At 34.6% G+C, this 25916-nt stretch overlaps 3 protein-coding genes across 4 annotated transcripts; 2 read left to right on the top strand and 1 right to left on the bottom strand.

Annotated features, from left to right (window-relative positions):
* Positions 1-9026: 9026 nt before the first annotated feature.
* On the top strand, positions 9027-12544 carry LOC104095292 (uncharacterized). Of its 2 annotated transcripts, none has more exons than XM_009601384.4 (5): positions 9027-9514; positions 9984-10796; positions 11076-11345; positions 11432-11542; positions 11631-12544. In XM_009601384.4, exons 1-5 carry the CDS (start codon positions 9221-9223, stop codon positions 12096-12098), a joined length of 1956 nt encoding a protein of 651 aa, XP_009599679.1. In that variant the 5' UTR covers positions 9027-9220; the 3' UTR covers positions 12099-12544. The 2 variants fall into 2 exon arrangements, with proteins under 2 accessions (XP_009599679.1, XP_009599678.1); XM_009601383.4 differs by having other exon boundaries at positions 11432-11554.
* A 586-nt stretch (positions 12545-13130) lies between these two features.
* LOC104095291 (protein FLUORESCENT IN BLUE LIGHT, chloroplastic-like) lies at positions 13131-17334 on the bottom strand. The gene is made up of 4 exons (XM_009601380.4): positions 17059-17334; positions 15995-16163; positions 14546-14866; positions 13131-13746 (listed from the first exon to the last, which is right to left on the bottom strand). The coding sequence occupies exons 1-4, from the start codon at positions 17263-17265 to the stop codon at positions 13544-13546; spliced, it is 900 nt and encodes a 299-aa protein (XP_009599675.1). The 5' UTR covers positions 17266-17334; the 3' UTR covers positions 13131-13543.
* A 4445-nt stretch (positions 17335-21779) lies between these two features.
* On the top strand, positions 21780-24897 carry LOC104095290 (large ribosomal subunit protein uL14). Its single transcript, XM_009601379.4, has 4 exons — positions 21780-21930; positions 23174-23458; positions 23911-23952; positions 24623-24897. Exons 1-4 carry the CDS (start codon positions 21918-21920, stop codon positions 24703-24705), a joined length of 423 nt encoding a protein of 140 aa, XP_009599674.1. The 5' UTR covers positions 21780-21917; the 3' UTR covers positions 24706-24897.
* Positions 24898-25916: the final 1019 nt, after the last annotated feature.

Genomic DNA, 25916 nt, shown 5'->3' with positions numbered 1-25916 from the left:
CAAAAAAATATTAACTAATTAACTATTACTAATTACCTATAATTTAGTGGTAGAGTATAAAGTAAAGAGTAATCATTATGTTAGTGTAAATATGAAGAGGTACCCTATACTTATACCGTGTGTTTTATACCAAACAGTTGTGGAGCCACCTTATGTTAAGATCAAAAGGCCAGTAGTTGAAAAAAATCCTCGCTCTCTCTTGAACAAGGAAGGGCATCAAAGCAGTAGCTTCAATTGAACAAGCTCAACCTGAAAAAAGAAAGTGATAAGCCCACGCTAAGCGAGAAAGGTCTCCTCTTTCCTTTCGGTTTATTCACTAATCTGAAACTTAACACTTGTTTTCTTATTTATTGCTTGGGCGATAACTTTGCCTCTCTGAATCAAATTAGCACTTCTCGTATCAGGCTAGGTCTCTTCAGTTGAGTTGGGCGTCGTTTTATTTTTTAAGGATATGTTATATGTTGACTCCCTTTACTTTCTTTATTTGTTTGTTATATTTGACATTTTTCAGTAAAATTTTAGCTTCACTACCGACAATAATAATCCAATAAATATATAACATATGTAATAAGTAATGTTATTACTAAATCAAGGAGTAGTAGTTACTCACTCACTCTCAAATTATCTATCGTGGTTTCTAAAAATAGTTGTCTCAAATTATTTATCATTTTAGAGGTTCAAGCAAAATTACTTTCGGATTTTTCTCATTTTACCCTTAGTAGTAATTGTTCTTGAAGATAGAGATGACACATAAATATAAGGGAAACAGGTCAAATATATCCCTTTACTTTCGGATATTGTCTACATTTAACCTTCGTTATACTATCTGGCCAAGTATACTCATACTGTTATATTATCTAGCCAAATTTGGCCAAGTATACTTATACTGTTATATTATCCAGCCAAATTTACCCTTACCATCAGTAAATTTTTAAAAATTACCTCTTGATCTATTAAGTAATCTAAATCTCCCAATTTTCTTTTATTTAAATCACTTGTTGTTCTTCTTGGTCCACTATTTTCAGAAATTATTATTGATGTGAATGCTAAAGGTACTAGACTATACAAATTATTCATGAATATTTTTAATGAACAAGGGTCAAATATATCCATCTACTTTCAAATATTGTTTAATCATATCCTTTGTTATACCATTTGGCCGTTTGAGTCCCTATTGTTATACTATCACATAAATATACCCTAGTTTTAACAGAGTGCAACGTGGCAGCTCACCCCTGTTTTAATAGCCGGATCCAATTAAAACCCACCCCTAATTGTTTGCCCATTACCCAACCCATGTGCATCAAATCCAGTCAACAGTTCACGATAAATTGCCCTAATACCGCCATTTTCATCTTCCTCATACCAACTTTTACCATTAAGCTCCATGTTTCACCACTTGATCGATTCAACAATTAGAAAAAAAGAAGTAATTTCATGCTCTAAAACATCTTTATTTTCCTTGTTTTTTAAAGAAAAGCAAATTTCTTCAATTTATTTCCCCCTCCAACCAAAATGGAGAAATAATATCTCATGGTTAGAAATTAGGTTTGTGAGGTTCCACATTTTTTCAATCACGATTTTCGAAAGATTACATAAAAAGAAGAAAGAAAGATCAGAAAGCATAACAACTCGATTCTTCACAATTTTCGGGTATAATTGTTTAAAATATTTGAAAACCCATTTGCTCTTAATTAGAAATATGTGATAGTGTTTTTTAAGAGAGGCGTGAGGCATAAATCTGATTTGAGCAAAAGAAGTTGTTGGTGATAAAAAAAATAGGGAAACAATTGAAGCCCACCATGAAAGAACAAGCTTCAAAGCTTTGAATATGCAAATAAACCTGAATTTGAACAGAACAGAAGTTGCTTTGGTTGCTGTTCCAATTCTCATCCAATTATTATTGTGGATAATCCATTTAAAGGATTAGGGATTCAAGGAAAGTTGGTGAGGAAACCGTATATCAAACGATTTTGGGAGCACCGGTACATGAGAAATGGGTATGAAAATTAACTTTGTGATTTTGAAGAAGTGATAGTTGACAAATTCAACTCTGAAGGGCAGTATTTGTAGAGCTTAAATATAACGATCTGGCCCGTCGTTTTGAGCATTTGTACTTCGCTCGGTAGTTTACGGGCATGAGTAGCTTTGTTTGATATATTATGACTTGTAAGAATCGTCGGTTTGGTTTTCAGGTTATTCGGAATCGAATTGGAAGAATTGATTTCATTGTTAAAGTTTTAAATTGGGAGAGTTGACCAAGTTTGACTTTTTGTGAATTTGAACCCGGAACGGAGTTTTGATTGTTCCATTAGCTCCGTTGGGTGATTTCGGACTTAGAAGCGCGTCCGGATTGTGATTTGGAGGTCCGTAGTGAAATTTGGCTTGAAATGTCGGAAGTTGAAATTTTGGAAGATTTGTCCGGGAGTGGACTTTTTGATATCAGATTCGGATTGTGATTTTCGGGAACTAGAATAGTTTCGTTATGTTATTTGGGACTTGTGCGCAAAATTTGAAATAATTCCGGATTGATTTGCTATGTTTCGGCACGAGTTATTGAATTTGAAAGATCAAAGTTCATAGATTTCGATTTGAGGTGTGATTCATCGTTTCGATATCGTTATGCATGATTTGAGGTCTCGAGTAGGTCTATGTTATGTTATTGGACTTGTTGGTATATTCGGGCGGGGTACCGAAGGGCTCAGGCGTGTTTCAGATTGATTTCAGATCTTTTTTTTCAATATTGTTATTGTTGGTTCTGGTGTGACCGCACCTGTGGCTGGTTTGCACAGGTGCGAGGGTCGCAGAAGCTACGAAGGGGTCGTAGTAGCGAAAATATTGTTGGGAGCAGGGTTCCACAAAAGCGGAGATTGCTTCGCAATTGCGAAGGCGCAAATGCAGTGAGTTGAGCGCAGAAGCGGTTGGAAGAGCAGAAGAGACAAGTGGGGGCGCACCTGCGAGGGCGCAGATGCGGGCGGATATTTTACCGCAAGTACGAAGGCAGACCTCCAGTGCTTCTCCGTAGAAGCGTGTTTTTGGTCGCAAATGCGACACCGCATAAGCGGCTAATATGTCGCACGTGTGAAAGTGCTTGGCAGAATGAGAAATACAAGGGTTCGCGATTTTGACTTCATTTTAACATTTCCAAGCTCAGATTGAGGCGATTCTTAGAAAATTTTTTATCTTGTGGACTGGGGTAAGTATTCTCTACTCATTTTTTTTTATCTTATATCACGAATCTACCTTCGTTTTTGGTAATTGGATTGTGAATTTTATAGAGAAAATTGGAGGTTTTGGCCTAAAGTTTCATAATATGAATTTTTGAGCTTTGAATATCGAATTGGAGTCGGATTTGAGTGAAACTAGTATGGTTGGGCTCGTAATTGAATGTGTTGTTGGATTTTGTAAGTTTTATCGGGTTCCGAGGTGCGGGCTCGCGTTAGGCTTTTGGCCGATTTTGGGCTTTTGATTCAAGATTTGATCTTTTCGATCAGGATTGGTTCCTTGAGCATTGTTTGATGTATTTGAGTTATTTTTGGTTAATTTTTTAGCCGTTCGAAGGTCGGAACACGCAGAATGGCATTTTGGAGCATCGCTTGGCTTGCTTGGTGTTGGAATTGGCTTGTTCGAGGTAAGTAACTCTTCTAAGCTTGGAGCTGAGGGTATGAAACCCTGAAATACGTGTTATGTGATTTGTGTTGAGGTGACGCACATGCTAGGTGATGGGCGTGTGAGTATGCACCATGTGAATTTGGACTCTGTTGTTTCCATGGCATTGAATAATGGCCATATTTTATTGATATCTGTGTTTTTACCATGTGATCAAGTAATTGAGTTGTCAATCATGCTAGATATCATGTTTAGGCTTTATGCTGATACTGTTGGGACCCATAGTGGTCGTTTCTTGTTGTCATCTCACTGATTTTATTGATATTTCGTACTTAGTCATATTCATGCATTCATATCATATCTCAATCTTAGTTGTTATTTATTGATACATCATATCATTGTTGTCGGGCTAGTTTTATGACATTGTGAGCCCGTGAGTGAGACTGGAGAGATTGATGACTGGGTGAGGCCGAGAGCCTGATTATGAGTGACAGTTATGGGATCGAGCTGCACGCCGCAACATGCTATATTGATTTATGCCTAGATTTGGTTTATGATAGCGCTTGGGTTGTAGGAGCCCCTCCAAAATCTGCACACCCCAGTGAGCGCGGTTGATTATATTGAGGATGGATCTTCCCTGGACATGGATCTTGTCTGAAATATTTATATACCTGAAGATGGATCTTCTCCATGAGGCCGGATTGGCCTTCCTCGGTACTGAGTGACTGATGGTCAGTGATGTATATATTCCGGGATGGATCTTTCCTGGGCCGTATGGGCTATATACAGTACCGAGTGGTTGAGCATGATGAGTGGAAAGTGTGAGACAATGAGATTGAGTACTCTGAGAGTGTGAGTACATGATTCATCTCTGAGATACATGGCATTGGCATGCACACATGACATAGATGCATAGAGATGCATTTTTCCTTATGTTGTACGGTATCACGTCATCCATGACTTTTTACACACATTGATATGTGAACATAGAGAGGTATTTCACACTTGTTATCTGAAAAGCAAATAAGACATATTATTTATTATTGAAAGGATTTTGGGAAAAATTATTATTTTCAAACTTATTCATATTTTTGGAAACTTCGGTAAACGATTTGGGTTTTCACTAATGTACTTGAAAGGCAGAACCATTTTCAGAAATCATGATTTTGCTGAGTATTTTTATCTCTGAGTTACATCTTGTATTAATTTCTTTAAGTTGTTATGGACTGTTGTTGGCTATTGGTGTGGACTCGACCTTGGTACAAGCTCGTCACTACTTTCAACCTAAGGTTAGGTTTGTTACTTATTGAGTACATGAGGTCGGTTGTACTCATACTACACTTCTGCACCTTGCGTGCAGATGTTGGCTGTTGATGTTGTTGTGTTCGATGGGAGCTGGATTGAAGATATACATGCGTCCCGGCTGTAGCTGCCTCTTGTTCGTGGTAGCTTTAGATCTGTAAAACTCTGTTTATGTACTATTCAAACATACTATGTATTTATTTCATTTCCGCTTTGTAAACTCTATTCTTAGAAGCTCATGATTTGTACTACCAATTTTTGGGAAATGTATCAAATTCAGATAATGTCTTTACTTAATTGCTTTATTGATTATTATTGGAATTGGTTAGTGGTTAACTGGCTTACCTAACGGGTTGGGTTAGGTGCTATAACGACTAGTTGGATTTTGGGTCGTGACATTAAAATTGAAGATCGCTATTAAATTTGAAGAGCAGAAAATAAAAACACCATTGAAGCTCTTTTGGGTATTGAATTATTGAATCTGAAATTTTTATCGAATTTATTTGTTGGAGATTTGGTGTTGTTTCAGTCGTGAAGCTACAAATCAATTAAAGAAGTGATTTTTTTTATAAAAAAAATTACGCCTTCAGGTGGCGCCTTCCTTTTATATAATCCCAGCAAAAAGAGCACATAACAGAGGGGGACATTTCACATGACCTCTGTTCATTACATCCAACAGACCATCCTTATAACTGTTAATATAACAAATACAAAGATAGAGTAGCTTTCTTATCAATATACCAAAAAGCACATATCAATAGTATGCAAGAAAGTTTACTTATGTATGAAAGGAGCTCTCAGAAAGTGCTATACATAAAATGATATAGGTTCAGTAACAAATTTCCTTCTTCTCTTGTGTCTAAATGTAGCCATTTGTATCTTATCCATCAGATGTGGGCCTGTAGCTTGATTGGGAAGATCATTCCAGTTATAAAAGATAGAATTCTCATGAATGATGCTCCATTTAGCCAATACATCTGCTACTTGATTAGCTTCACGATAGCAATGCTGGATGAAAAACTCGCAAGATTGCAAGAGTTGTAGAATATCCTTAATTGTGTCCTGCATCAAAGAAGTGATTTCAATCTATTGTTGTTGCGTGATAACTTTAGAAACCAAGTTGTTAAGGATATGTACGGAGATGTTCTTTTGAATTTTTTTAAAAGAAGAAAACCCAAAATGGAGGGAATTGGGTCGGGTAATGCATGGAAAAAAAATTAGGGTGGGTTTTAATTGGATCCGGCTATTAAAATAAGGGTGGGTCCTTTTGTTCTTGAGCTGCCACGTGGCACTCCGTTAAAATTAGGAGTATATTTGTGTAATAATATAACAGTAGAGACTCAAACTGTCAAATAGTGTAACGGAGGATAGGATTAAATAATATTTGAAAGTAGAGGTATATATTTGACAAATTTCATAATTGTTAATTACTAATGCACTCACTCTTTTTTTGTGATAAGAGTTTGAAATTGGTTTAAAATTTTATTTGTTTTTTAACTATATACATACCGTAGAATTTAGCGAGTCTATTTATTGTGTATTATATGTAGTTGATCATCATGTATGTACATGTATATTCGAATAGATTTTATTATTGTTCGGTTAGTATATAGTTCGATCTACTAATTTAAGAGTGCACAATGTGTAGGCATTTGATTAAAGAAAAGTTGAATTCGATAATAGAGAGTCTTTAAGGAACTTCATCTTCTATCACTAATACTTGAAAAGTCTTCATGCCTTTGGTGCAACAAATTCATTAAAGTTGGGATGTTGTAAATACTTTTGAAATTTAGACAACCTGCCTAATTTAGATTCTTCAATTTACTATATTTTATTTACTAACTGTTGTATTAGTTTAGTATTTCTTTCTCCTTTTTTCTAATTAAGAAAATATGTAAATGTCAATTATTTCGAAAATAGCGAATCAAGAAGAAGAATAAGCGACTTAATTATAATAATTTGGGAGATTCTGGGTCACCTGATAGATTGAAAGATAATTTTTAAAAATTTGCTGATGGTAGAGATAAATTTGTCCGGATAATATAACGAAGGTTAAACGTAGACAATATCCGAAAGTAGAGGGGTATATTTGAACCTTTTTCTCTTAATTGAATAAATCAATGAAGATAGATTATATTTTAAGATATAAATAAAAATAAAATAATAAAAAATTCTTCTAATTAATATTTTTTAAGGATCCTAAAAAAAAAGGAGGAAAAAGGTCATTATTAGCCATGTACGATTGTAAATAGTACATGTTTGTCCTCCGTTTCATTTTACGCCTAAAACCCACTCTACCGTTAACAAACTTGATCGAAATGCCCCTAACCCTAACGGATGGCCAATGTGGCAGCTAACTCATTCCATTTTTTCCTATACCAGCTGCCAAGCCACTTATTTACTCAATTAAAAAAAATAAAACATGAGTAGGAAGGCTGATAGCGAAATTAAACCAGAATCTAATATGACTGGGATAATACTCAGATGCATTAAACAATGTAAAGTTTAGTACTCCATATCTCATTATTGCTTTATTGGGTGTTGATAGCTTACGGTAGAAGGAGGCCATTCAATCGGTTAGTCTAGCCAGAGGCAGACCTACGTTGTGGGTTGAGAGATCACGGGACTCCGTTAACCTCGACAAAAATTATTGTATATATATGTTTATATATATGGGACCTCTTAAATATTTAAGATGTGCCCCAAATACAAAAAGGTGAATAGAAAAGTGGTTGCGTTGTGCATTTAAGTTTGCTTCTTGTCTAGATGATGTGGGTTCGAAACCCTCTTAAGCCTTTTCTCTTTTTTGTTTTAGTTCTTGGAATATAAAAGTTTTTAGACTTGATAGCAAATTGTTTTAATTTTAACTTTTATCTTCTTTTTGAATCCAACTATAGCTTAGTACTAATACATAATAATCAACTTAATTAGTTTTATTCTCTTTCAAATCCCTGCCTTAAAATTAAAAGTCTCAAATTGTAACTTATCATTCCACAAATGGAAACATACAAATCCTTATTCTACAATCACTTTGACTCCGACTCGGCAATGGCAACTAAGAGTTTTAACATCAATTTTGTGAAAGAATCTCTCTCTGTTCAGTGCTTTTTGTTTTTTTAGAACTTCTTTTTATTTATACTTAAACGATAAGTCATCATAATATTAAGTTTTAAAAGAATTGCACGTCGAATTTAATTTATCGCTAGTGATTAGCATACAATAGTACCCTATTGTGCTCAAATCCTGGGTCCGCCTCTGAGTTTAGCACAGAGTCATTGGAGTTGTTGGTGCTTTTACTGGTGGAGATATGGTGTTTGTGAAAATGGGTAAATGGAGAGATTTTTTATTAAGTGTTTTCAGTGAGAAAATGTTCTTTCATTGGAAGGAAGTGCTCGTAATAGTGTATTTCAACGGAGAAGATGGTGATTGAGGTATAAAGCTATGAAGGCGAGCTGAACAGCTATGGGGTGAATTCAGTGTATTCGTATTGTGCAGTGTGTTTGTGTGTGTGTGTGTGTGAAGAATTGAGTGAATTTCTTGCATAGTGTGTGTGAATTGGTATTAACCTCCAAGATCTAAACTTTGTGGTCAAATTAAACCATATTTCATGGATCTAAACTTACTGCTAGGAGATAGGGAAGCATTTGGTTCGGATTTTACATAGAAGTTAAGAAAACGAAAAGTTATTTTTAGCAACAAGAATCTAAAATTCTTGCTTGTGGAAATAAAAGATGGAGCTTGAAACGGGAAGAATAACACCCATGTTTATAGATTTGATAAAAAAAATCACCATTGAAGAATTTGTAAGAATGCTTAAGAACATAAAATGGGTATTCTAATTCGCTAAAATTTAAGTAAAGTGTGGCAGCTGGCATAGGAAAAATGGTGACGTGTACTAATTACAATAATACAGAAATAATAATGACCTTTTTCCCTAAAAATAAAAATAAAAAAATATATCAGATAATTTGAGGTGGGCTAAGTAACAAATATGCATTCACTTAACCGTTATAAATTAGTAAATTACATATGATTTGGCGTAAACTTTCAGGAGTAACTTTTCTCTCTCTTCTAATTTCACTAGATTCTCATTACTGTGCAAAACGTCATCTCCGAAACCCGAGCTTCGAATACCCAAATTTTTTCCAGAAAAAAAACCTAATTTATTCTCTATTGCAATATAATTTTTTTTTTTTAGAAAATTGAAAAAGAAATATAAGTCATTTCAGTGAATTAGGGTTATAATTCGATCCTAGAGCTATTACTACTGAAGAATTTATGAGTTTTCCATCATCTGAAAGAGTACAAAATGGAAATTATCAGTGAGAGAAGAAGAACCCGATCTCAAGCGGCTGCTATTCTAGTGGAGCTAAAATCCATCAATTTTCAATCAGAAAAAAGACCCAAAGTACATGAAAAAGATGGTGTGAAAAATTTTGGGAAAAGGAAGCGTCGAAAGGGTAGTAATGTCAGGAGAAAAAAGAAGGGAAAATATGTACAAGTTGACTCTGATGATGATGAAGACTATGTGTTTGATAAAAGTCCCAAAAGGAGAAAGCTGGATTATGGACACAAGGGGAAGAGTTCCAGCTCGGATTTGAAGGTACTTTCCAGTTTTCTTTCGTTTTTTTTATTACTCTTTCTGCTCCATTGTTATGTGATGTTGTTTGGCTGGACATGGAGTTAGAGACATGTACAAACTATAAGTTAATTATGTCATTAAAGGTAGAATGAGAAAGTTTAAAGTTAAATTATTTCTAAATATAAAAAGATTTCATTCTTTGTGGGACACTCTAAAAAGGAAAAAATGTCTCATGAATTGGGACGGAGACAGTAATATATAATGTATATTATGTGTATATAGCTCTATGTCTGCGCATATACATAGTATACGGTGTATATGTTTAGTATACTGTGTATATATATGGTATGTTATGTGTATTACAGTGTATATGATGTGTGTGTGTGTATAGTAGATGATGTACAAACGGTATATATGTACTTTTTGATTGTATAATATATTTGACAACCTTCTGGTGTATTAACAGTATAGTTGTATCATTGTTATGTAGATTTGGGATTTTTATGTTCAACCGAGAAAGCATTTCACAGCAAGAATTGGGACACACACTAATGTTGATGTTGTTAAATTGTTGAATGCGAAGTTGGATGATAGGCAGATTCAGATGTTCAGAGAAACATGCTTCGGGCATTTTCTTGATTTGCCCGATGTATTGGTTCAGCCTCAATTGATACACTCGCTATTGCTGAGGGAGGTGGTTCACGAGAGAGAGGATGAGTTGTGGATTTCAGTGAATGATGTCAGGCTGCGTTTTGGGCTTGTTGAGTTTGGGATTATCACCGGGTTAAAGTGTACGGGTGATGCTGATATGTGCCTTGATTTCGACGGAACGAATCGGTTGTTTGATACGTACTTTTCTGAACTTACCAGGGTACCTAAGCAATCCTTAATTGACTGCTTCCTTAATAAGAGATGGAAATCCGATGAGGATGCAGTCAACATTGCTGTCCTATATTTCATACACACATTCTTGCTCTCCACTCTGAATCGTAATTATATCACGAGGGATGACTTTGGGCTCGTTGAGAGCGGTGCATATCAAACGTACCCTTGGGGAAAAGTTGTCTTTAAAGCCACACTGAAGTCTATTAAGGGTAGGTTGCTTGGGAAGCCCTCGATGTACAGGCTTCGTGGATTACCATTGGCATTCCAATGTTGGTTTTACGAGTGCTGCCCTTATGTTAATAAGAAGATTGCTTTCCGGGTTGATGACAAAGTGCCCCGCATACTTAGTTGGAAAGTTACAAAGCAGCCAAACCTCAAGAAGTTGTCGAATGGGATTTTCATGCAGAGGCGGGATCAGGTAATTGGGAAGCAGTCATTTTTTTAATACTGTGTTAACATATACACTTGATATTCCATTAACACACACACTAATGTAGGATATATTTTGCACTTTAAAAGTGTATATTAATGGTATTATTCTAGTATATTATATTGTAACATTTTGCTATACATGTAAAACCATTACTATACCATCTCAGAATGGTATATCTGTGGTGTAATTATTGTTTATTACACATTATTAGTTATGAATCGACGTACGTTTAATCTCTTTTCATGCTAATGTTTTTTTATGTAGTTTATGCTGAGGAATATTTCTCCAACAGAATTTGAGCAAACAACACTGAATTTGCCTGAATCATTTGAAAATGAAAGGGATAATGAGGTGGCATCTGGAGATGGCGCTGAAGTTCATCTTAGTGATGATGACTTTAGCGGTTCGCCGCCTCAAACAAGTAGGAAGCAGCCTAAAACCAAACCTGATCATCCCTTGAACAATGATGACTGGAGCATCGAGTTAAAAAGACTGAGTGATGGACAGTCGGAGTTGAAGAGTGAGATTCAGATGGTGCGACCACTTGAGCTATTTTAGTTTAACATTTGAATTTTTATACACAACAGTTTTTTAACTTTGTTTTTTTCCCCTTTCACTAGCTCAACAAGGAGGTTGCATCGCTCAAGGACTGCATGGTAGCATCCTTTGCAGATGCTTTTAAAGCCATCAAGTCTCTGTCGAAGAAACAAAGAGAAAAGATTGCTTCCGAGGTGATGCACAAAGTAGGGGTTCCTTTGAATTTGTGTGTGCTATTTCAGTATATACCTGAAAATAATGATGTTTTTCATTTTTGAGCAGCTTGATGGAGAAAATGGCCACCATGACAGACATGGCGAAAGCGATTCTAGTGACTTTAGTAATAGTGAAGATAATGGTTGTGAAGGTCAAGAGCATGGCAAGGACTCTATGGGCGACAAGGACAATAGTGAGAAAGGGAATGAAGTAGCTTTGGGCGATGCTGAGGGCCGGGAGACAGTTAGAGATCCTGTGGAGGAGGGTGAAAGGATGGACTTATCTGCGTCTCCGATTCTTCCAGATACATGTGAGGTTTCAGACCACATTACACCGGAACAAAGTCATCCGACACCAATTTTTGAGTCACCATATGTGAACCAAGGCGACACTGGTGTTGAGGGTTCTTCCGAGAAGTCCATTTTAAAAGGAGAGCACCCTTTAGAGAGCAAAATTGTTGATAATGTTGATTATAGTTTGTTGTCTGAGTTTGATAAGTGGGTTGACGAAGGGATGAAGAAAGAAAGCAAGTAAGATGACTGTTTCAGTGTTTGCTACCTATGAAGCATTGAGAGGGAGGAATGAGACCGGTTCAGTTTAGCAGTTTTACATCGAGCAAATAGCATTTCGTGTTAAGCTCAAACAACATCTTCCCAAAATTCTGCGTTTTCCTTTTAATTTATGCATCCTTTATTGCTGTTGACGCTGTTAAGAACCTTCTTTGCTTTATCGTAGGAAGAAAAGGTCGGAGAAGTGTATTATGTTAGTGAACCCGTGTTCTTGATTTTGGCATAATAGCAGAGCTAACATTTCCCTTCCCGACAATGATTCTGCCAATTTTAAGGTTTAGAAACAAGAGACTAAATTCATTTGTGAATAAAGTGCAGTTTAGATTGTAGTTTTTTATTTTCTCTGCATACTTTAAGCCTTGTAATGTTGCTTCTTATACATTGCAATTGAGAAATCTTTGTTTTCTTTTATATTTTTCCCCTCATATGTGCCTTCATATTTCAACAAAAATGATAACAAAAAAAAAAACAAAGAGGGAAGGATTGGATATCTGCATTTTCTAGTTTCTAAAGGTGGACGGATGCTTCTGAACTTTGATTACTTTATTCTATTATCATATTTCAGAACTTAAAACAATCTTTAACGTTGAAGAATTGAGAGAGAAATGATGGCTATGTGTGACACAAGGATCACTGGAAACTTTTTAGATTTAATTATTAGGATCTCTCCTCACAACTCTGTAAATTACTGTTAATCCATTAGTTTTTCTCTTTTTTCCCTGAGCACAGACCACAGCTTGCAACACCTCAACTAAAATCCACCAGGTACCTGCTACCTCCGGTCAGCTCATTTACCGAACAACTTTGATGTTACTTCCATTAGTTAATAGAGCTAATTTGAATGTCAATAACCCAAATCCAAATTTAATGTAAATTCACCTGCAGAAATTCTAAACACCAATTGCACTGAAAGCATCTGGTGAACAAACACCATAGATACGACTAGCTAGGGAAAAACTTACCAGCACCTGAAATTCATACCAAGCGAATAAATACATGACATGAAATTCATATTCTCACTTTATTTTTCCACTAATCATGGTAAACTAATGCAGTTTGGCGTAAATACAAGATGAGAGATAAGTTTTTTCCAGATAGATACATTGGAAAAGAGTATGTAAAAGAAAAAATGGAAGGAACTAGTTAATAAAGTATGCTCATACAAAAAGGATTTCCAGAGAAATAGTGGTGGTCTCACTGTCTCAGGCTCTAAGCATTCTACTTTGAATGCATGAAAATAAACAAATATCCATAATAGGTTCGAGCCCAGCGCCAAGCAAACTAACTCTGGTATTTATGTGGAGAAGGATAGAGGGGCGACCCCATCATCCCCAAGTTTTGAAGGCTATGATTGACCCAAAGGGTCGGCTCCAGACAGATTTCTCGATCATAGATCCTCCCATTAGCAGCTCAATCAGTCTCTAACCTTGCAATATAATTGTCATAGTATTTTGCAGCTTGTTCCAAGTCCCCAAGCTCAGTATAACAATCAGCTATTGCTCCATAAGCTTCTGTGTTCCCCGACTCCTCTCCATGTCTTGCCGATATTTCAAGAACCATAGAGTGGCACTTAATAGCTTCCCGGTACTTGCCCTGCCGTTGTAAAGATGCCCCTGGAAAATCCAACATAAAACTTTGACACTCGTACATCGCAATAAAGGAGAGAATGAGCAGCATTGTGTATATGGTCATGTTTGTATGTGTAAAATTCTCCCTCTCTACCATAAGGAACAAGAGTTACTGGAGTCTAATCCAACTTATTAGAAGTGAGATTCAAAGTAGTCAAAAGTGAAAAGCGCAGAAAAGCACCAAAGTCTGTCGGGTTTTACGTGCAAGCAATAACTATCATTAAGTGGAATGTATGAAGTAAAAGTGACATTAACAACTACTACACCTCATTCCCAAACGGCATAAATCAAGTTTAAAAACCATTTTAATTTTCTCATTGAGTAATGATTAGTTTTATGTTTTCTTAAAGCAAGTTTTCTTATCCTAAAAGATTTAATTTCTATTCCTAACCAACAAAAGTTCATTTGTAACGTAGTAACAGCGCAACTTGTGATTTGTGGGTTACGCGCACGTCACGCGTTTGGACCCCGGCTCATACTTGGTATTGAAGTGGAGAAGGATAGAGGGTTGGGTACGGAGTTTCAATATGTGCGCTACTGGCCCTCGGGGATTTCTTGATTATCAAAAGAAAGTTCATTTTTCACAATAATGTAACAGTTTACCGATATAATTATTGTCTAGCACTGTTTTCTTGAAAACGGAGCCCATGGATAATGAGGTGCATGCCATAGCACCATAGCGCCTACAACAAAGTGTCACTTAGGCGAGGCGACACACACACAACCTGGCTTTAAGTGCAATAAAGAAATAGAAGGTTTAAACAGAACAAGAAGATGGATGTACCTAAGCCCCGCGCTGCTTTCTTTTCCTTTAAAGGTTCTTTTAAATTCTGTGCAAGGTCAAGAGCAGTTTTAAACTCCAATTGCGCCTTTTCTGGTGCTTGGTTTCTAAGAAATTTCTTCCCATTTTTCAAGCGAGATATTAATTCTTGTTTTCTTGGATCAACAATTACTTCACTTTCTGCAACCCTGCCACCAACAGGAGCGTAACTTAAGTTAGGTGCATACGACTCAATTTTGACTTGCCTTCTTAGAGCAGCATTGATCTGGCGGAGCTGTTCATTCAACCGCTGCAATTCCCTTTTTCGCTGACGTGCAAGTAGTCCTGAAAAATACAAATGTACAAAACGTGTAGAATACGTACTCAACTAACAAAAATATGAAACCAGGGAATCACAAAATAGGAACAAGGAATACCATGCTCCGGCTAAGACAGGATGTAAGCATACGCTAGATGTATAAAAATTTTAAAAACTGAATGACGGAGAAAAAACATCGACAAAACAGTATTAATTGTATACGATAAATCGTCATGGAAGATACTCTGAGAACTCTTTCGTCATAGGGAAAAGGCCAATATTAAGGCTTAGTTTCCGCAATAGAAGCTGCAGCTCTGACCTAGTCGTTCGATTAAGCACAAAGAATGGGAAGAGTGTTGCATAACTTTCTTGAGAATAACTAAGAACCTATTTACTAGCATACAGGACCTAATCTTCAAACTTACACAGCACTTTGTCTGTGAGTGCAACTATCAAAGAGTGGATCCCTTAGATAATACTTAAAACTCTAGCAAATTTCTCGGGTCTCCATCAGAACAAATTCTGAAATGACAACATTAAAAGTGTAGATTGTATAATATTGGCCTGAGATGAGTTTAAATGGAAAAACATGGTCATTAAGGATTCATATAGCCGACCCCAACTTGTTTGGAACTGAAGCATAGTTGTTGTTGTAACGCTAAAAGTAGAGATCCTTCCTTTCTCAATAACATCATTTGACTGAGAATAGTGATGACTGAATGGTGAACTCCAGGGTTCTAAACAGATTTCGAAATTTATCATGTTTGATATGAAAAGCTTTTAACTTCTTAAGATTGAATTTCGAATACCCATGTAATCTTTCAAGTGCCTTCTCAAACAGAGTATCATATGCAACATATACTCATGCACGATCGTAAAGTTTATGTTCAAACTTTACATTCACTGAGATGTATGAATTTAAGAGTTACGGCTATTCACAATAATTTTCATCTTTTCAAAGTTGTAAGCCTCGCAACTCAGGAAGAAATGATGTGCTCATGGGTAATACTCATTTTAAGCTATGTTATGCGGACTCTCCAAAATGATGCCGTATTGTGTCAGATCCTCCAAAAATACACTACTTTTGGAGGATCCAACACGCGGCCAACGACATTTTTGGAGAGTCTGTGCAACATAGTTTTTAAGTACCTTACCTCCAACAGTGGCACCAATAAGCGCAACGAGCAGCAGTAAGGGCATATTCATATTGAAGAGAGAATTTTCAGCTTCACATGTTTCAGCCAATGCTTCTAAGGGTGAAGTCAGCATCAATGCATTAGCCACAATTACTGTTGCTGCTGGCTGCCTAAACTGCACGATTTCCTGTCATATGTATAATTGAAATTCAACATGAAGAGGAGCCAGGAATTGTGATCAACAAGTAATACTATTTTATATTTACCAGATTGAGAATTAACAGACTGAATAAAGTTGGAGCAGACGTTAATATTATTCAGAAACACTTACAGAAAATAAATTTATTGAGTCCGCTTATTATGGACTGTTACATGTATTTATTGTTTAGGTGATCTGATAGCGTAAAAATTCTATTACATCTCAATATATAAAGTTAAACTCTTAATAATCTAAGAGTTTAAGTTGTATGCACGGACACTATAACAAGTTTTACTGGATTGACAGTGTAAAATTGTTTTACATTGCCAATGTATATAACTTAAATAGGACGGAAATGACAGCAGCTCTTATCGTCGAAAGAGACATCAAAGAACAGTTTTGCTCTCCAACGAAATTACAACAATAAAGCAACAATTTTGCAGCTGACACAGTAAGCATAAACTAGAAATAAACAAAGGATTTAAGCTGTACACACAGATAGCGTAAGATTGTTTTTACACTAATACTGAATTTTAAGGGGCAAGTGCACAGATAGCCATTCTAAGGATGCTATTTAGAGATTAGTCAATTTTAAACTAAAAATCTTGACTCCATGACAACTCAGTTGAACTAAAAAACTAAAATTCAGTACGCACTGGCTAAATAAATTCTAAATAGCAGCCCTTTAGAGTGGTTACCTGTGTCATTTCTACGAGTTTTAACCTCTGATAACAAGTTACTTACAACTTTTACCAAATTATCAGTTAATGGTTGTCAAGACATTCACCTGTAATTACCTAATAAATAACTTGATTGTCCATAAGTGCATACAACTAAAACTCATAACTCATAAGCAAAACCCAAAAGCCACGAATTCAGTTACCTTGAAATCAATTCCAATGCATTCAGAAGCTTTCTTGGGTATTTTCTGGATAAGCTTCTTTAACAGAGCTTCTTCTCTCCATTTGTTACTGAGCTGAAAAATATTGTGTTTGAGAGGGGGATTTTTGGGTGAGAAAAAGAAGGAATGTGAGAGAGAACGAAGGCAAGGACTCCCTACTAGAAGCCCTTGCTTCATCATCATTGCCATTTTTTCTTTACAATTTGCTTCTGTTTGGATGATCTTTTGTCTTGAAAATTTCAAGATAACATTGTACAGTATTTTATTACTGTACTATTATTTACTTTTGTCTAGAATAAGGATGTAGGATGGAACCCTTGTAATCACTAAAGTTACTGCCGTGGCACCGAATGGTTTCGAGCCGTAAAAATAACCTTTTTTTTGTCCGGAATAAGTATGTATACTTATCCGGAGTTTGATATTTGTATTGGAGTTCTAATTTATACCGTCTACGCTAAATAAAGAAAGAAACACTCCTTATCCGAATATTTTTTCATTCCCAAAACTTCAACTCCGTACTTTTGATTAAGGATGGTTAACTATCAATAATAAAATAACTTAAAATTTGCTATTTGATGTGACTGGTTTAAAAAATATTTTTTTAAACTATATTTCACCTGAAAAATAACTAAAAATATTTTTTCAAACAATGTGATATTACTAACATTAGAAAATAAAATAGTTTATCTGCTTCAATAGAAAATACAATAGTAAAGACATTATTTACACTATAAATTAATATAAGTCAAAATTATTTGATGTTTTAAGGACTTTATTCTCTAATATATCTGCTTCAGATCCAAATTCGAGTGACCCGGAGGGTAGGAAAAGTCAGTAATGAGTTACTCGCTTGGTCTATAATTTATGTGATATTATTTGATTGGGCACTGCAAAAAATTAAAGACTTTTAAGATTTATAGGGTTGTTCAAAATCGAACCGAAACTGTTAACCGAATCGAACTGAAGGCTTATTGGTATCGGATTATCGGGGTAATGGATGGTGAACGGATTGAGATTTTATAATTAACGGCTTAACGGTTTGGAGGCGGATTACTCAATTTTCTTATCGGGTAAACCGTTAATCCGTTAAAAAAATTTATATTTACACTTTTACCCCTATATATACAATGTTCTATTAAAATTTTAAATGGCTAAATCCCTAATTTTTATTTCTAATTCTCAATTGTCTGCAACCACGAGAGGCAGAGAAGTCGTCAGTCCCGTCTCTCTCTTGAATTGAGAACTGAGAAGTCGAAAAATCGAAATCTCAATGATTAATACGTGTATGTCTGTATGAGTAGTCTTGATGGTATTAAAAATTTGGTTAATACCTGTATGACAGTATGAGTAGTCTTGAACACTCTTCAATTAAAAAATACCGTTTGGTTAGATCTTAGATGGTATTAAAAATTTTGTATTGATTTGAAACTGTTTGGTATTGATTGAATGATTGTTCAAAAAATTTCTATTTGGTTTAGCCGATAAGCCACCCGATAATTGTTAATCCGATACAATCCGGCCATTATCTTATTGGATGGCTAGCGGATTACTATATTTATAATTCTATAAATATTAAGCCGAATAATTAAGCGTAATTATCCGCCTGATCCGTCCGATAAGCACCTCTAAAGATTTATGATCTAAAATAAATTATGAGTTTTAGAAATTCTATGATGAAGTACATGAAAGAATTTAACCGCAAATTTTGGTATTGACTTAGTTAAAATCTCGATGAGACTATTTAGACAAATCTTAGATATTTATGTGATTATAAATTATTTTATTAAGAGTAAATTGAGAAATTTAAATTTAATTTTTTTTAAAATATATAATTCTGTCTACAAACTAACAAGAAAAAATATGCCACGTAAATTAAGACAAAAGCAGTAATTGATTAAAATATTTGTGTCTACAAATGTATAGATTGGCAATTAAGGTGATACAATTGAATGATTAGTGCTTCACATTTCAATCTAGATTGTTTTAGTTAGGTATTCCCTATATTTCTTGTCAAATATGTGAAGAAATAGTGATTCTTTTTCTCTTCCTAATAAAATGTATTCCTAGAATGTGCATAAATTATTTAAGCACCAGAAAATACTTAACAACAATAGTAGTCCAGTGGATTCTCACAAGCAAAATATTTATTCATGTTCTAGGAGGGCAGATAGGATGTTTCCGATAGAACCTCAGATAAATAAATAAAAAGTACTGACAATAAGTAATAACAGTACAAGATATTAAGAAAATCAAAATCAAGATAACAAAAGAGTTGTATGTTGTAATAGCAATATAAGGATAAAACGATATCATACTAACACAAATACTCCCGAACTAAGGAAGACAAAGGAGAACACTCGACTACCTAATAACATTCTACCCTATTTCTCGATATCCACACACTTCTATCAAGGGTCATGTCTTCGGTAAGCTCAAGTTGCGCTATATCCCGCATGATCACCACTTCCCAATACTTCTCTGCCTACCTCTCTACCCTTTCTCATACCCACCAAGGTCAACCTCTCACACCTCCTGACTAGGGTATCTGTGCTTCTCTTCTTAACATGCCCGAGTCATCTTAGCCTTGCCTCCCGCATCTTATCCTGCACGGGGGCCACTCCCACCTTATCCGGAATAGTTTCATTCCTAATTTTATCTAACCTGGTATGCCCACACATGCATCTCAACATTCTCATTTAAGCTACTTTCATCTCATGGACATGAGAGTTCTTGAGTGGCCAATAATCTGTCACATGTAACATAGTTGGTATACCATGCATCTCAACATCCTTATTTCAGCTACTTTCATCTCCTGTACATGAGAGTTCTTGACTGGCCAATACTCTTCCCCATAAAACATAGTTGGTATACCTACAACTTTGTAGAACTTACCTTTAAGTTTCAATGGCACATTTTTATCGCACAAGATACCAGAAGCGAGCCTTCACTTCATCCATCCTGCTCCGATGCGATGTGTGACGCAGAAGCAAAATACTTGCTAAATTATATTGTTTGACTCTACGAATACCGTGATTTTAAAATTAATTTACTGTTTCGAGAACTTTAGATTAAATTTAGAGATTATTTAAGAGCTTTAGTTCAAATTTTTCTTGATTCATGTCCGTTGAAACTAGATTATATCATCCTATAAAGTTTTGCAACTACTATAATACAATATGGACAATTTTATAACTAACAAACAAGTTAGAGTGAAATATGATTTTTAATACATGACACATGGGATTTACACATGATTAAAAACTCAAAGAGCAAGCATCATAAGCAATATGATGAGTTTTTGCGTCATATTCTTGCATATGTCTAAAACTAAAATTCTAAAGTTTGAATTGAATAGACTGTAGTTAAGGACATAGTATCCTGAAGTTTTGAGTTAAAAAAATCAAACTTCAAAACATAATATCTTAAAAAGCTGAACTTCAAAACAAGAACTAAAGAACGAGAAGAAGCAATATCTACCAATGTTTTAAGCTATGGCTAAACACTAAATAATTTGCAAACGCTGGCTAAGACTTAAATAACAGTCCTATAAGTGGTTACTCAGTGCCATTTCTACAAAAATAACAAGGAACCTTTGCACGAATAGCATATCGAATTTATTATTTACTTTTTCTAGCCCCCTCTCTCTCTATATATATATATATATATATATATATATATATATTGTACATCTGCTGTTTAGGTATATCTTCAGATCACAACCAAATTGTAGAAGACACTTTTTCATATATATACAAGATTTTAAACTTATTTATCCGGTTTTGTCTAAGTTTTTATATTTATAGGAAGTAACAAAAGTTTTTTACAAAATATATATAAATTCGGTCAAAATTTAAAATTTATCTACAACATAAATACACATTGTTGGTACAGAATCCGGTCAAAAACTATAATTTACATACAATTTATATACAACTATGTAAGTTGTAGATATTTTGTATACCGTATCGATATTCGACATACAAAATATATACAATTTGTTTATGTCATTCTTTTTCGAGTTTCAATTTGAAATTTCAGCCAAAACCACCTCGAATCTTCACCAAATTATCTCAAATTTGAGATGTAAACTCCAACGGATATTCCCAATCATTTGCAACAACACTCAATACAAACAAAAAATAATTTCATAAAATTTTATTTTCGAATTCAAAGCTTTAAACATTTTTAATGACTGTCAATGGAGTTTTTAATGGATTAACATAGTTTTCAATTCAATCTACTCGCTTTTAATTAATACTATTTTATTTATTGATTCCAAAAAGCTAAACGAATTATAACTAAAATGGTTCTCTTCATCATAGCTAATTTCTTTCTTATTTACTTCCTCGTTTTCATAGGATCTGAAGCAAGAACTTTGCTAGGTACTAATCTTTTTTTTCTTTTCACTTAACATTAGTATCAGTTCTTCAGTTAATACACACGAAGATATTAATATAAGAATACTGATAGAGGATGAGGGAGAGACGAAGAGAGAGAGAGATCGAAGAGGGAATTTCCTATTGAATTCCTAATATATTGGGATACTCATTAATACTAATTTGTATATAAATTATATATCCACTTGTAATTAAGTTAAAATCTAAACACTGAGAGTAAATAAGTTTCTAATGTATTATATATAGGTAAAAATGCCGCTGTAGAATTACACTAGGCCACTCAACAGGCCTCAAATTCAAATCAGGCAATGGGCCAAACGATCTCGATAGAGAAATGGGCCAAAGAAAAACCCTAGACACCTTTGCATATAAAATCCTAACGCCTCCCTCTTCTGTAGCTTTCTCACAGGTAAGAGTGTGTGTGAAGAACAACACCGTCCAACAATGTCGAAGCGAGGTACAATTCGATCTCTTATCTCTTCTATCATTCTATAACAATTCCATGTGTACTTTTATTGCTTGATCTCATTTTTTTTTTTTTTTTTTATATAAAAAAAAATTTGATTATATATTGTAAGTGTGAGATTTAGGAAACCTATAATTTATGTAACTTTAGAAAGCAGTTTATTTATCAGTATTAGAATGAAATGAGAAGTCTAATAGAAGTAGAACGTGTACATAAAAGCAATCGCTATCTGTTCTATGGAATTTCTCTTTGTATATTTACTATTCGATCTCATGCAATTTTTTCAATTTTCTTGACAATGTAAGGTTGAGTGTGAGATAAGGTTAGTTTTAGTTCGTCTAAATCCTAATTTACCTTAGAGCAAATTTATTTATTGGTATTAGAATGAAATGAGCCTAATATAGCAGAGCATGTACCAATGTTTCATATAGTCGACTCTAACTAGTTTGGAATTGAAATACTTAATTTGTATAAATCCTATTATTTCGTTTTTTTGTAAGTGTAATGTAAAAAGTGTGAGATTTTAGTGAACTTTAATTTATATAACCCTAGAAAACAGATTTATATTATCTGTCATAGAATGAAATTTGAAGCCTAATAGAGTGGAACAACATGTACATGAAAGCAATCACGATCTGTTCTTTGGAAATTTTTTCTGCATTTTTGTTGTTTGAACTCATGTATTTTTTGAAATTTCTGAAATTTAATGTAGAAAGTGTAAAGATTTAGGGAGCTTTTAATTTATATAACTCTTAATTTACCTTAGAAAACAAATTTATTTATCAGTATTAGAATGAAATGAGAAGCCTGATAGAGTTGAACATGTATAGATGCTTCATGTACTGATGTTTTATATTGTCGAACCCCACTAGTTTTTGGGATTGTAACTTAGTTGATTGATTGATTGTGAATAGTTAGTCATATTATACTGAAATGAGCCTAATAGAGTAGCTGATTGATTTAACCGGTGCCGACTTGATTGAGATTGAAGTATGGTTGATTGATTGATTAAATGTTTTAAAATCTAATTTTTGAGGTTAATAGAGTGGTACATGTACAATTCTTTCATGTACAACTAGTTGACTAGTTGTGATTGACTGATTAATTAAATCCTTAAAATTTAGTTTATGAGCCTAATAGAGTGGAACATGTACAAATGATTAGTGTAGTCTAATCCGGCTAGTTTGAAATTGTGACCAGTTGATTGACTAGTTATTTTAAAATGTGATTTTAGGACGTGGAGGTTCCGCTGGGAACAAGTTCAGGATGTCGTTGGGTTTACCGGTGGCTGCAACTATTAACTGTGCCGATAACACTGGTGCAAAGAACCTTTATATCATTTCAGTGAAGGGTATCAAGGGAAGGCTTAACAGGTTGCCTTCAGCTTGTGTGGGTGACATGGTTATGGCCACTGTGAAGAAGGGTAAGCCTGATCTCAGGAAGAAGGTTATGCCTGCTGTCGTTGTTCGTCAGCGCAAGCCGTGGCGCCGAAAGGACGGTGTTTTCATGTACTTTGAAGGTATTTTCAGATATTCTTAATTGTTTTTGTTGTTTTGAAATTTATTTGCTTTTCATATTGTGAGTTTGGTGTTTTGTTTTGTTTAACCTTTTCCAAAAGCACTATAATTTCAGTTTTGGGTTTTCATTAGTTCTAGTGTTTGTCGGGAGTCTTTTCATTCTAGTTAGCAAGTTGTTTGTCCGTGTAGAGATAAAGTGTAGCTGCATAGATCATTTCATAATTATAAATTACTGGATTCATATTTGTCTTCCTTGCTGCTGTTGTCTTGTTATTATTCTTCTTCTATATTACCTGTATTCTTCTTCTCTCTGTTTTTATATTGGTTCCTTACATGATTATTGCATGTATCTGGGTAGTTCACTGAATTATTGAGTGTTTTGGAGCGGCTGTTAAGAGGGGTCTGCACAATAAATGAAAACTTGTCTTCTGATGCTTCTCTTTTATTTGTGCAGATAATGCTGGTGTAATTGTGAATCCCAAGGGTGAAATGAAGGGTAAGTTATTTTACATTGAGTAGACTTTATTGCTATTTCAAAGGCAAAGAGATCACTAAAGTTACCTTTAAAAACAATTTTACTTCTGTATCTTTGTTTTTGAAAACTATAATTTTCTCCTGCCCAATTTACATGTCATTCTTTCCTTTTTAATATGTCCCAAAAAATGTCACCTTTTCTCATTTAGAAACCTTTATCTTTAGAGTTCCTACTTTTCCCTAATGAATCGATTTACAAGTACCCAAATATCTACGATTTGTTTTTTACCACAAATTTCATAGTCTTTCTTTCTCACTTTCTTAAACCCTGTCACATAAATTGGCACGGAGTGAGTATTATTTTTTGAAGTGTCTGACCATTCATACAAACACCCATTAGTCCTATGAAAAGTCTTTTCATAACTTGACAATCAGTGTAATTGTGGTTATCAAGTTGGTTTAACTATCACACAGACAACACTAACAAAGCAAGTGGCAGATATAAAGTAATTGATTCATCAACTGTAGCATCTATCAATTCCGCAATTCCAAAACTGCTCATTAAGTGACTCTTGAGAGTAAACTATTCAACTAATAAGAGTTTTATCGTTTGATTATCAATGCCTTGTTGAATCTGCATTTTGCAAGCTGGTCTATGTTGTTCTTACCATGTATTTTTTTCTGTTATGTAGGATCTGCCATTACTGGTCCCATTGGGAAAGAGTGTGCTGATCTTTGGCCAAGGATTGCAAGTGCTGCCAATGCTATCGTTTAGTTTGAAAATTGTGTTCTCCAATAGTTTATTTGAGTTTTTGAATATCAGGGAGTTCTTTTCTTGGTAAGAATTATTAGTACAACTGGCTATGAGAATTTTGCTTTACTCCAAAAGTTTTCATCTATGTAGGACATCACTGTTTCCTTTTCTTGTTGGTGTGTTTATTGAGTAAAAGGAAAGAAGTTGAATTCATTGATTTTCTAACACTTTCGTAGTTCTATACGAAACAAACTCCAAAGGTTTTGCTATATATCGCATGATATATAAAATTAAGGAGCATTGGCATTAAGATATTTGTCTTTTACTTGGATTAAATGGGTTGAGTGACGAGTCATAACTCATAACCCAATTCTTACCAACTAAAAATTACTCCATTTTGTCCAAAATAATTGTAACATAGCATTGACTTACTAAAAGATATACAAATTCACAGTAAAATTTGTTCATTCAACTAGAACAAATTCTACTGCACCCCTACTTGGTTGTAACAATAAGAGTAGAATATGTTTTTTCTCAAGCAACCACCAGTGTTTTAGGGCTACAAATGATTGATTGAAAATGGAGATCGTTTTTTCATATATCTTTGTTTCCATTAATCCAATGAATAGGGAAAGAAAGTGAATTTGCAAAGTAACTATCCATAATAGAGCAAAAAGAAAAGTCAGATAGAGAGGGATGTATACATAGAAGAAGTATTGAATGGATCTATTGTGATGGGATGTTAACTATCCTTTATATTTATCAGAGGTCTTAAATTCGATCCTTATATTTATCAGAGGTCTTAAATTCGAGCCTATAAAAATAGTTGTATATGATAGGGAGCCTTCTACCCCATGGTAGAGACCACTATACTGGAAGCATATTTTTGTTTGACCAGTTGGTATTGATCGCAACTATTCTCCACTCACTGAAAATTTGAAAATGACATCCAATATTAGTGAACCTCATGCCTAGTTGCCTACATATAGAATCCTTATACTTATAAAGCACATGGCAAATCTCCACTTTTTTGAAGAGTGGGGATGTCATTTGACTCATTTCTTATTGAGAGAATATTATCCATCTATATATAGTGTTAAGAATATTATCACGCTCCCACTAGTCCCCTTCTATATACAAAAATCGTTCACTCTTTGAAAAATTGTGGTTAAAGTCCCCTAAATTGAAGGCACAATAGATTATCTTGAATTCATAAGTAGGTGAAGGGATGA

This window comes from Nicotiana tomentosiformis, chromosome 2 (assembly GCF_000390325.3).
Source record: "Nicotiana tomentosiformis chromosome 2, ASM39032v3, whole genome shotgun sequence".
Classification (NCBI taxonomy): Eukaryota; Viridiplantae; Streptophyta; class Magnoliopsida; order Solanales; family Solanaceae; genus Nicotiana; species Nicotiana tomentosiformis.
This window is presented reverse-complemented; position numbering and strand designations above follow the sequence as displayed.

Excerpts from the sequence above, each read along its gene's own strand:
- LOC104095292 (XM_009601383.4), top strand. The coding sequence starts at position 9,221 with ATGGAAATTATCAGTGAGAGAAGAAGAACCCGATCTCAAGCGGCTGCT. Across the intron at positions 11,346-11,431 it reads TGAAGAGTGAGATTCAGATG|CTCAACAAGGAGGTTGCATC; the intron begins GTGCGACCACTT and ends CCCTTTCACTAG. Across the intron at positions 11,555-11,630 it reads CTTCCGAGGTGATGCACAAA|CTTGATGGAGAAAATGGCCA; the intron begins GTAGGGGTTCCT and ends ATTTTTGAGCAG.
- LOC104095291 (XM_009601380.4), bottom strand. The coding sequence starts at position 17,265 with ATGGCAATGATGATGAAGCAAGGGCTTCTAGTAGGGAGTCCTTGCCTT. Across the intron at positions 16,164-17,058 it reads GCATTGGAATTGATTTCAAG|GAAATCGTGCAGTTTAGGCA; the intron begins GTAACTGAATTC and ends TACATATGACAG. Across the intron at positions 13,747-14,545 it reads GAAAGCAGCGCGGGGCTTAG|GGGCATCTTTACAACGGCAG; the intron begins GTACATCCATCT and ends TGGATTTTCCAG.
- LOC104095290 (XM_009601379.4), top strand. Across the intron at positions 23,459-23,910 it reads TGTTTTCATGTACTTTGAAG|ATAATGCTGGTGTAATTGTG; the intron begins GTATTTTCAGAT and ends TTATTTGTGCAG. Across the intron at positions 23,953-24,622 it reads TCCCAAGGGTGAAATGAAGG|GATCTGCCATTACTGGTCCC; the intron begins GTAAGTTATTTT and ends TCTGTTATGTAG.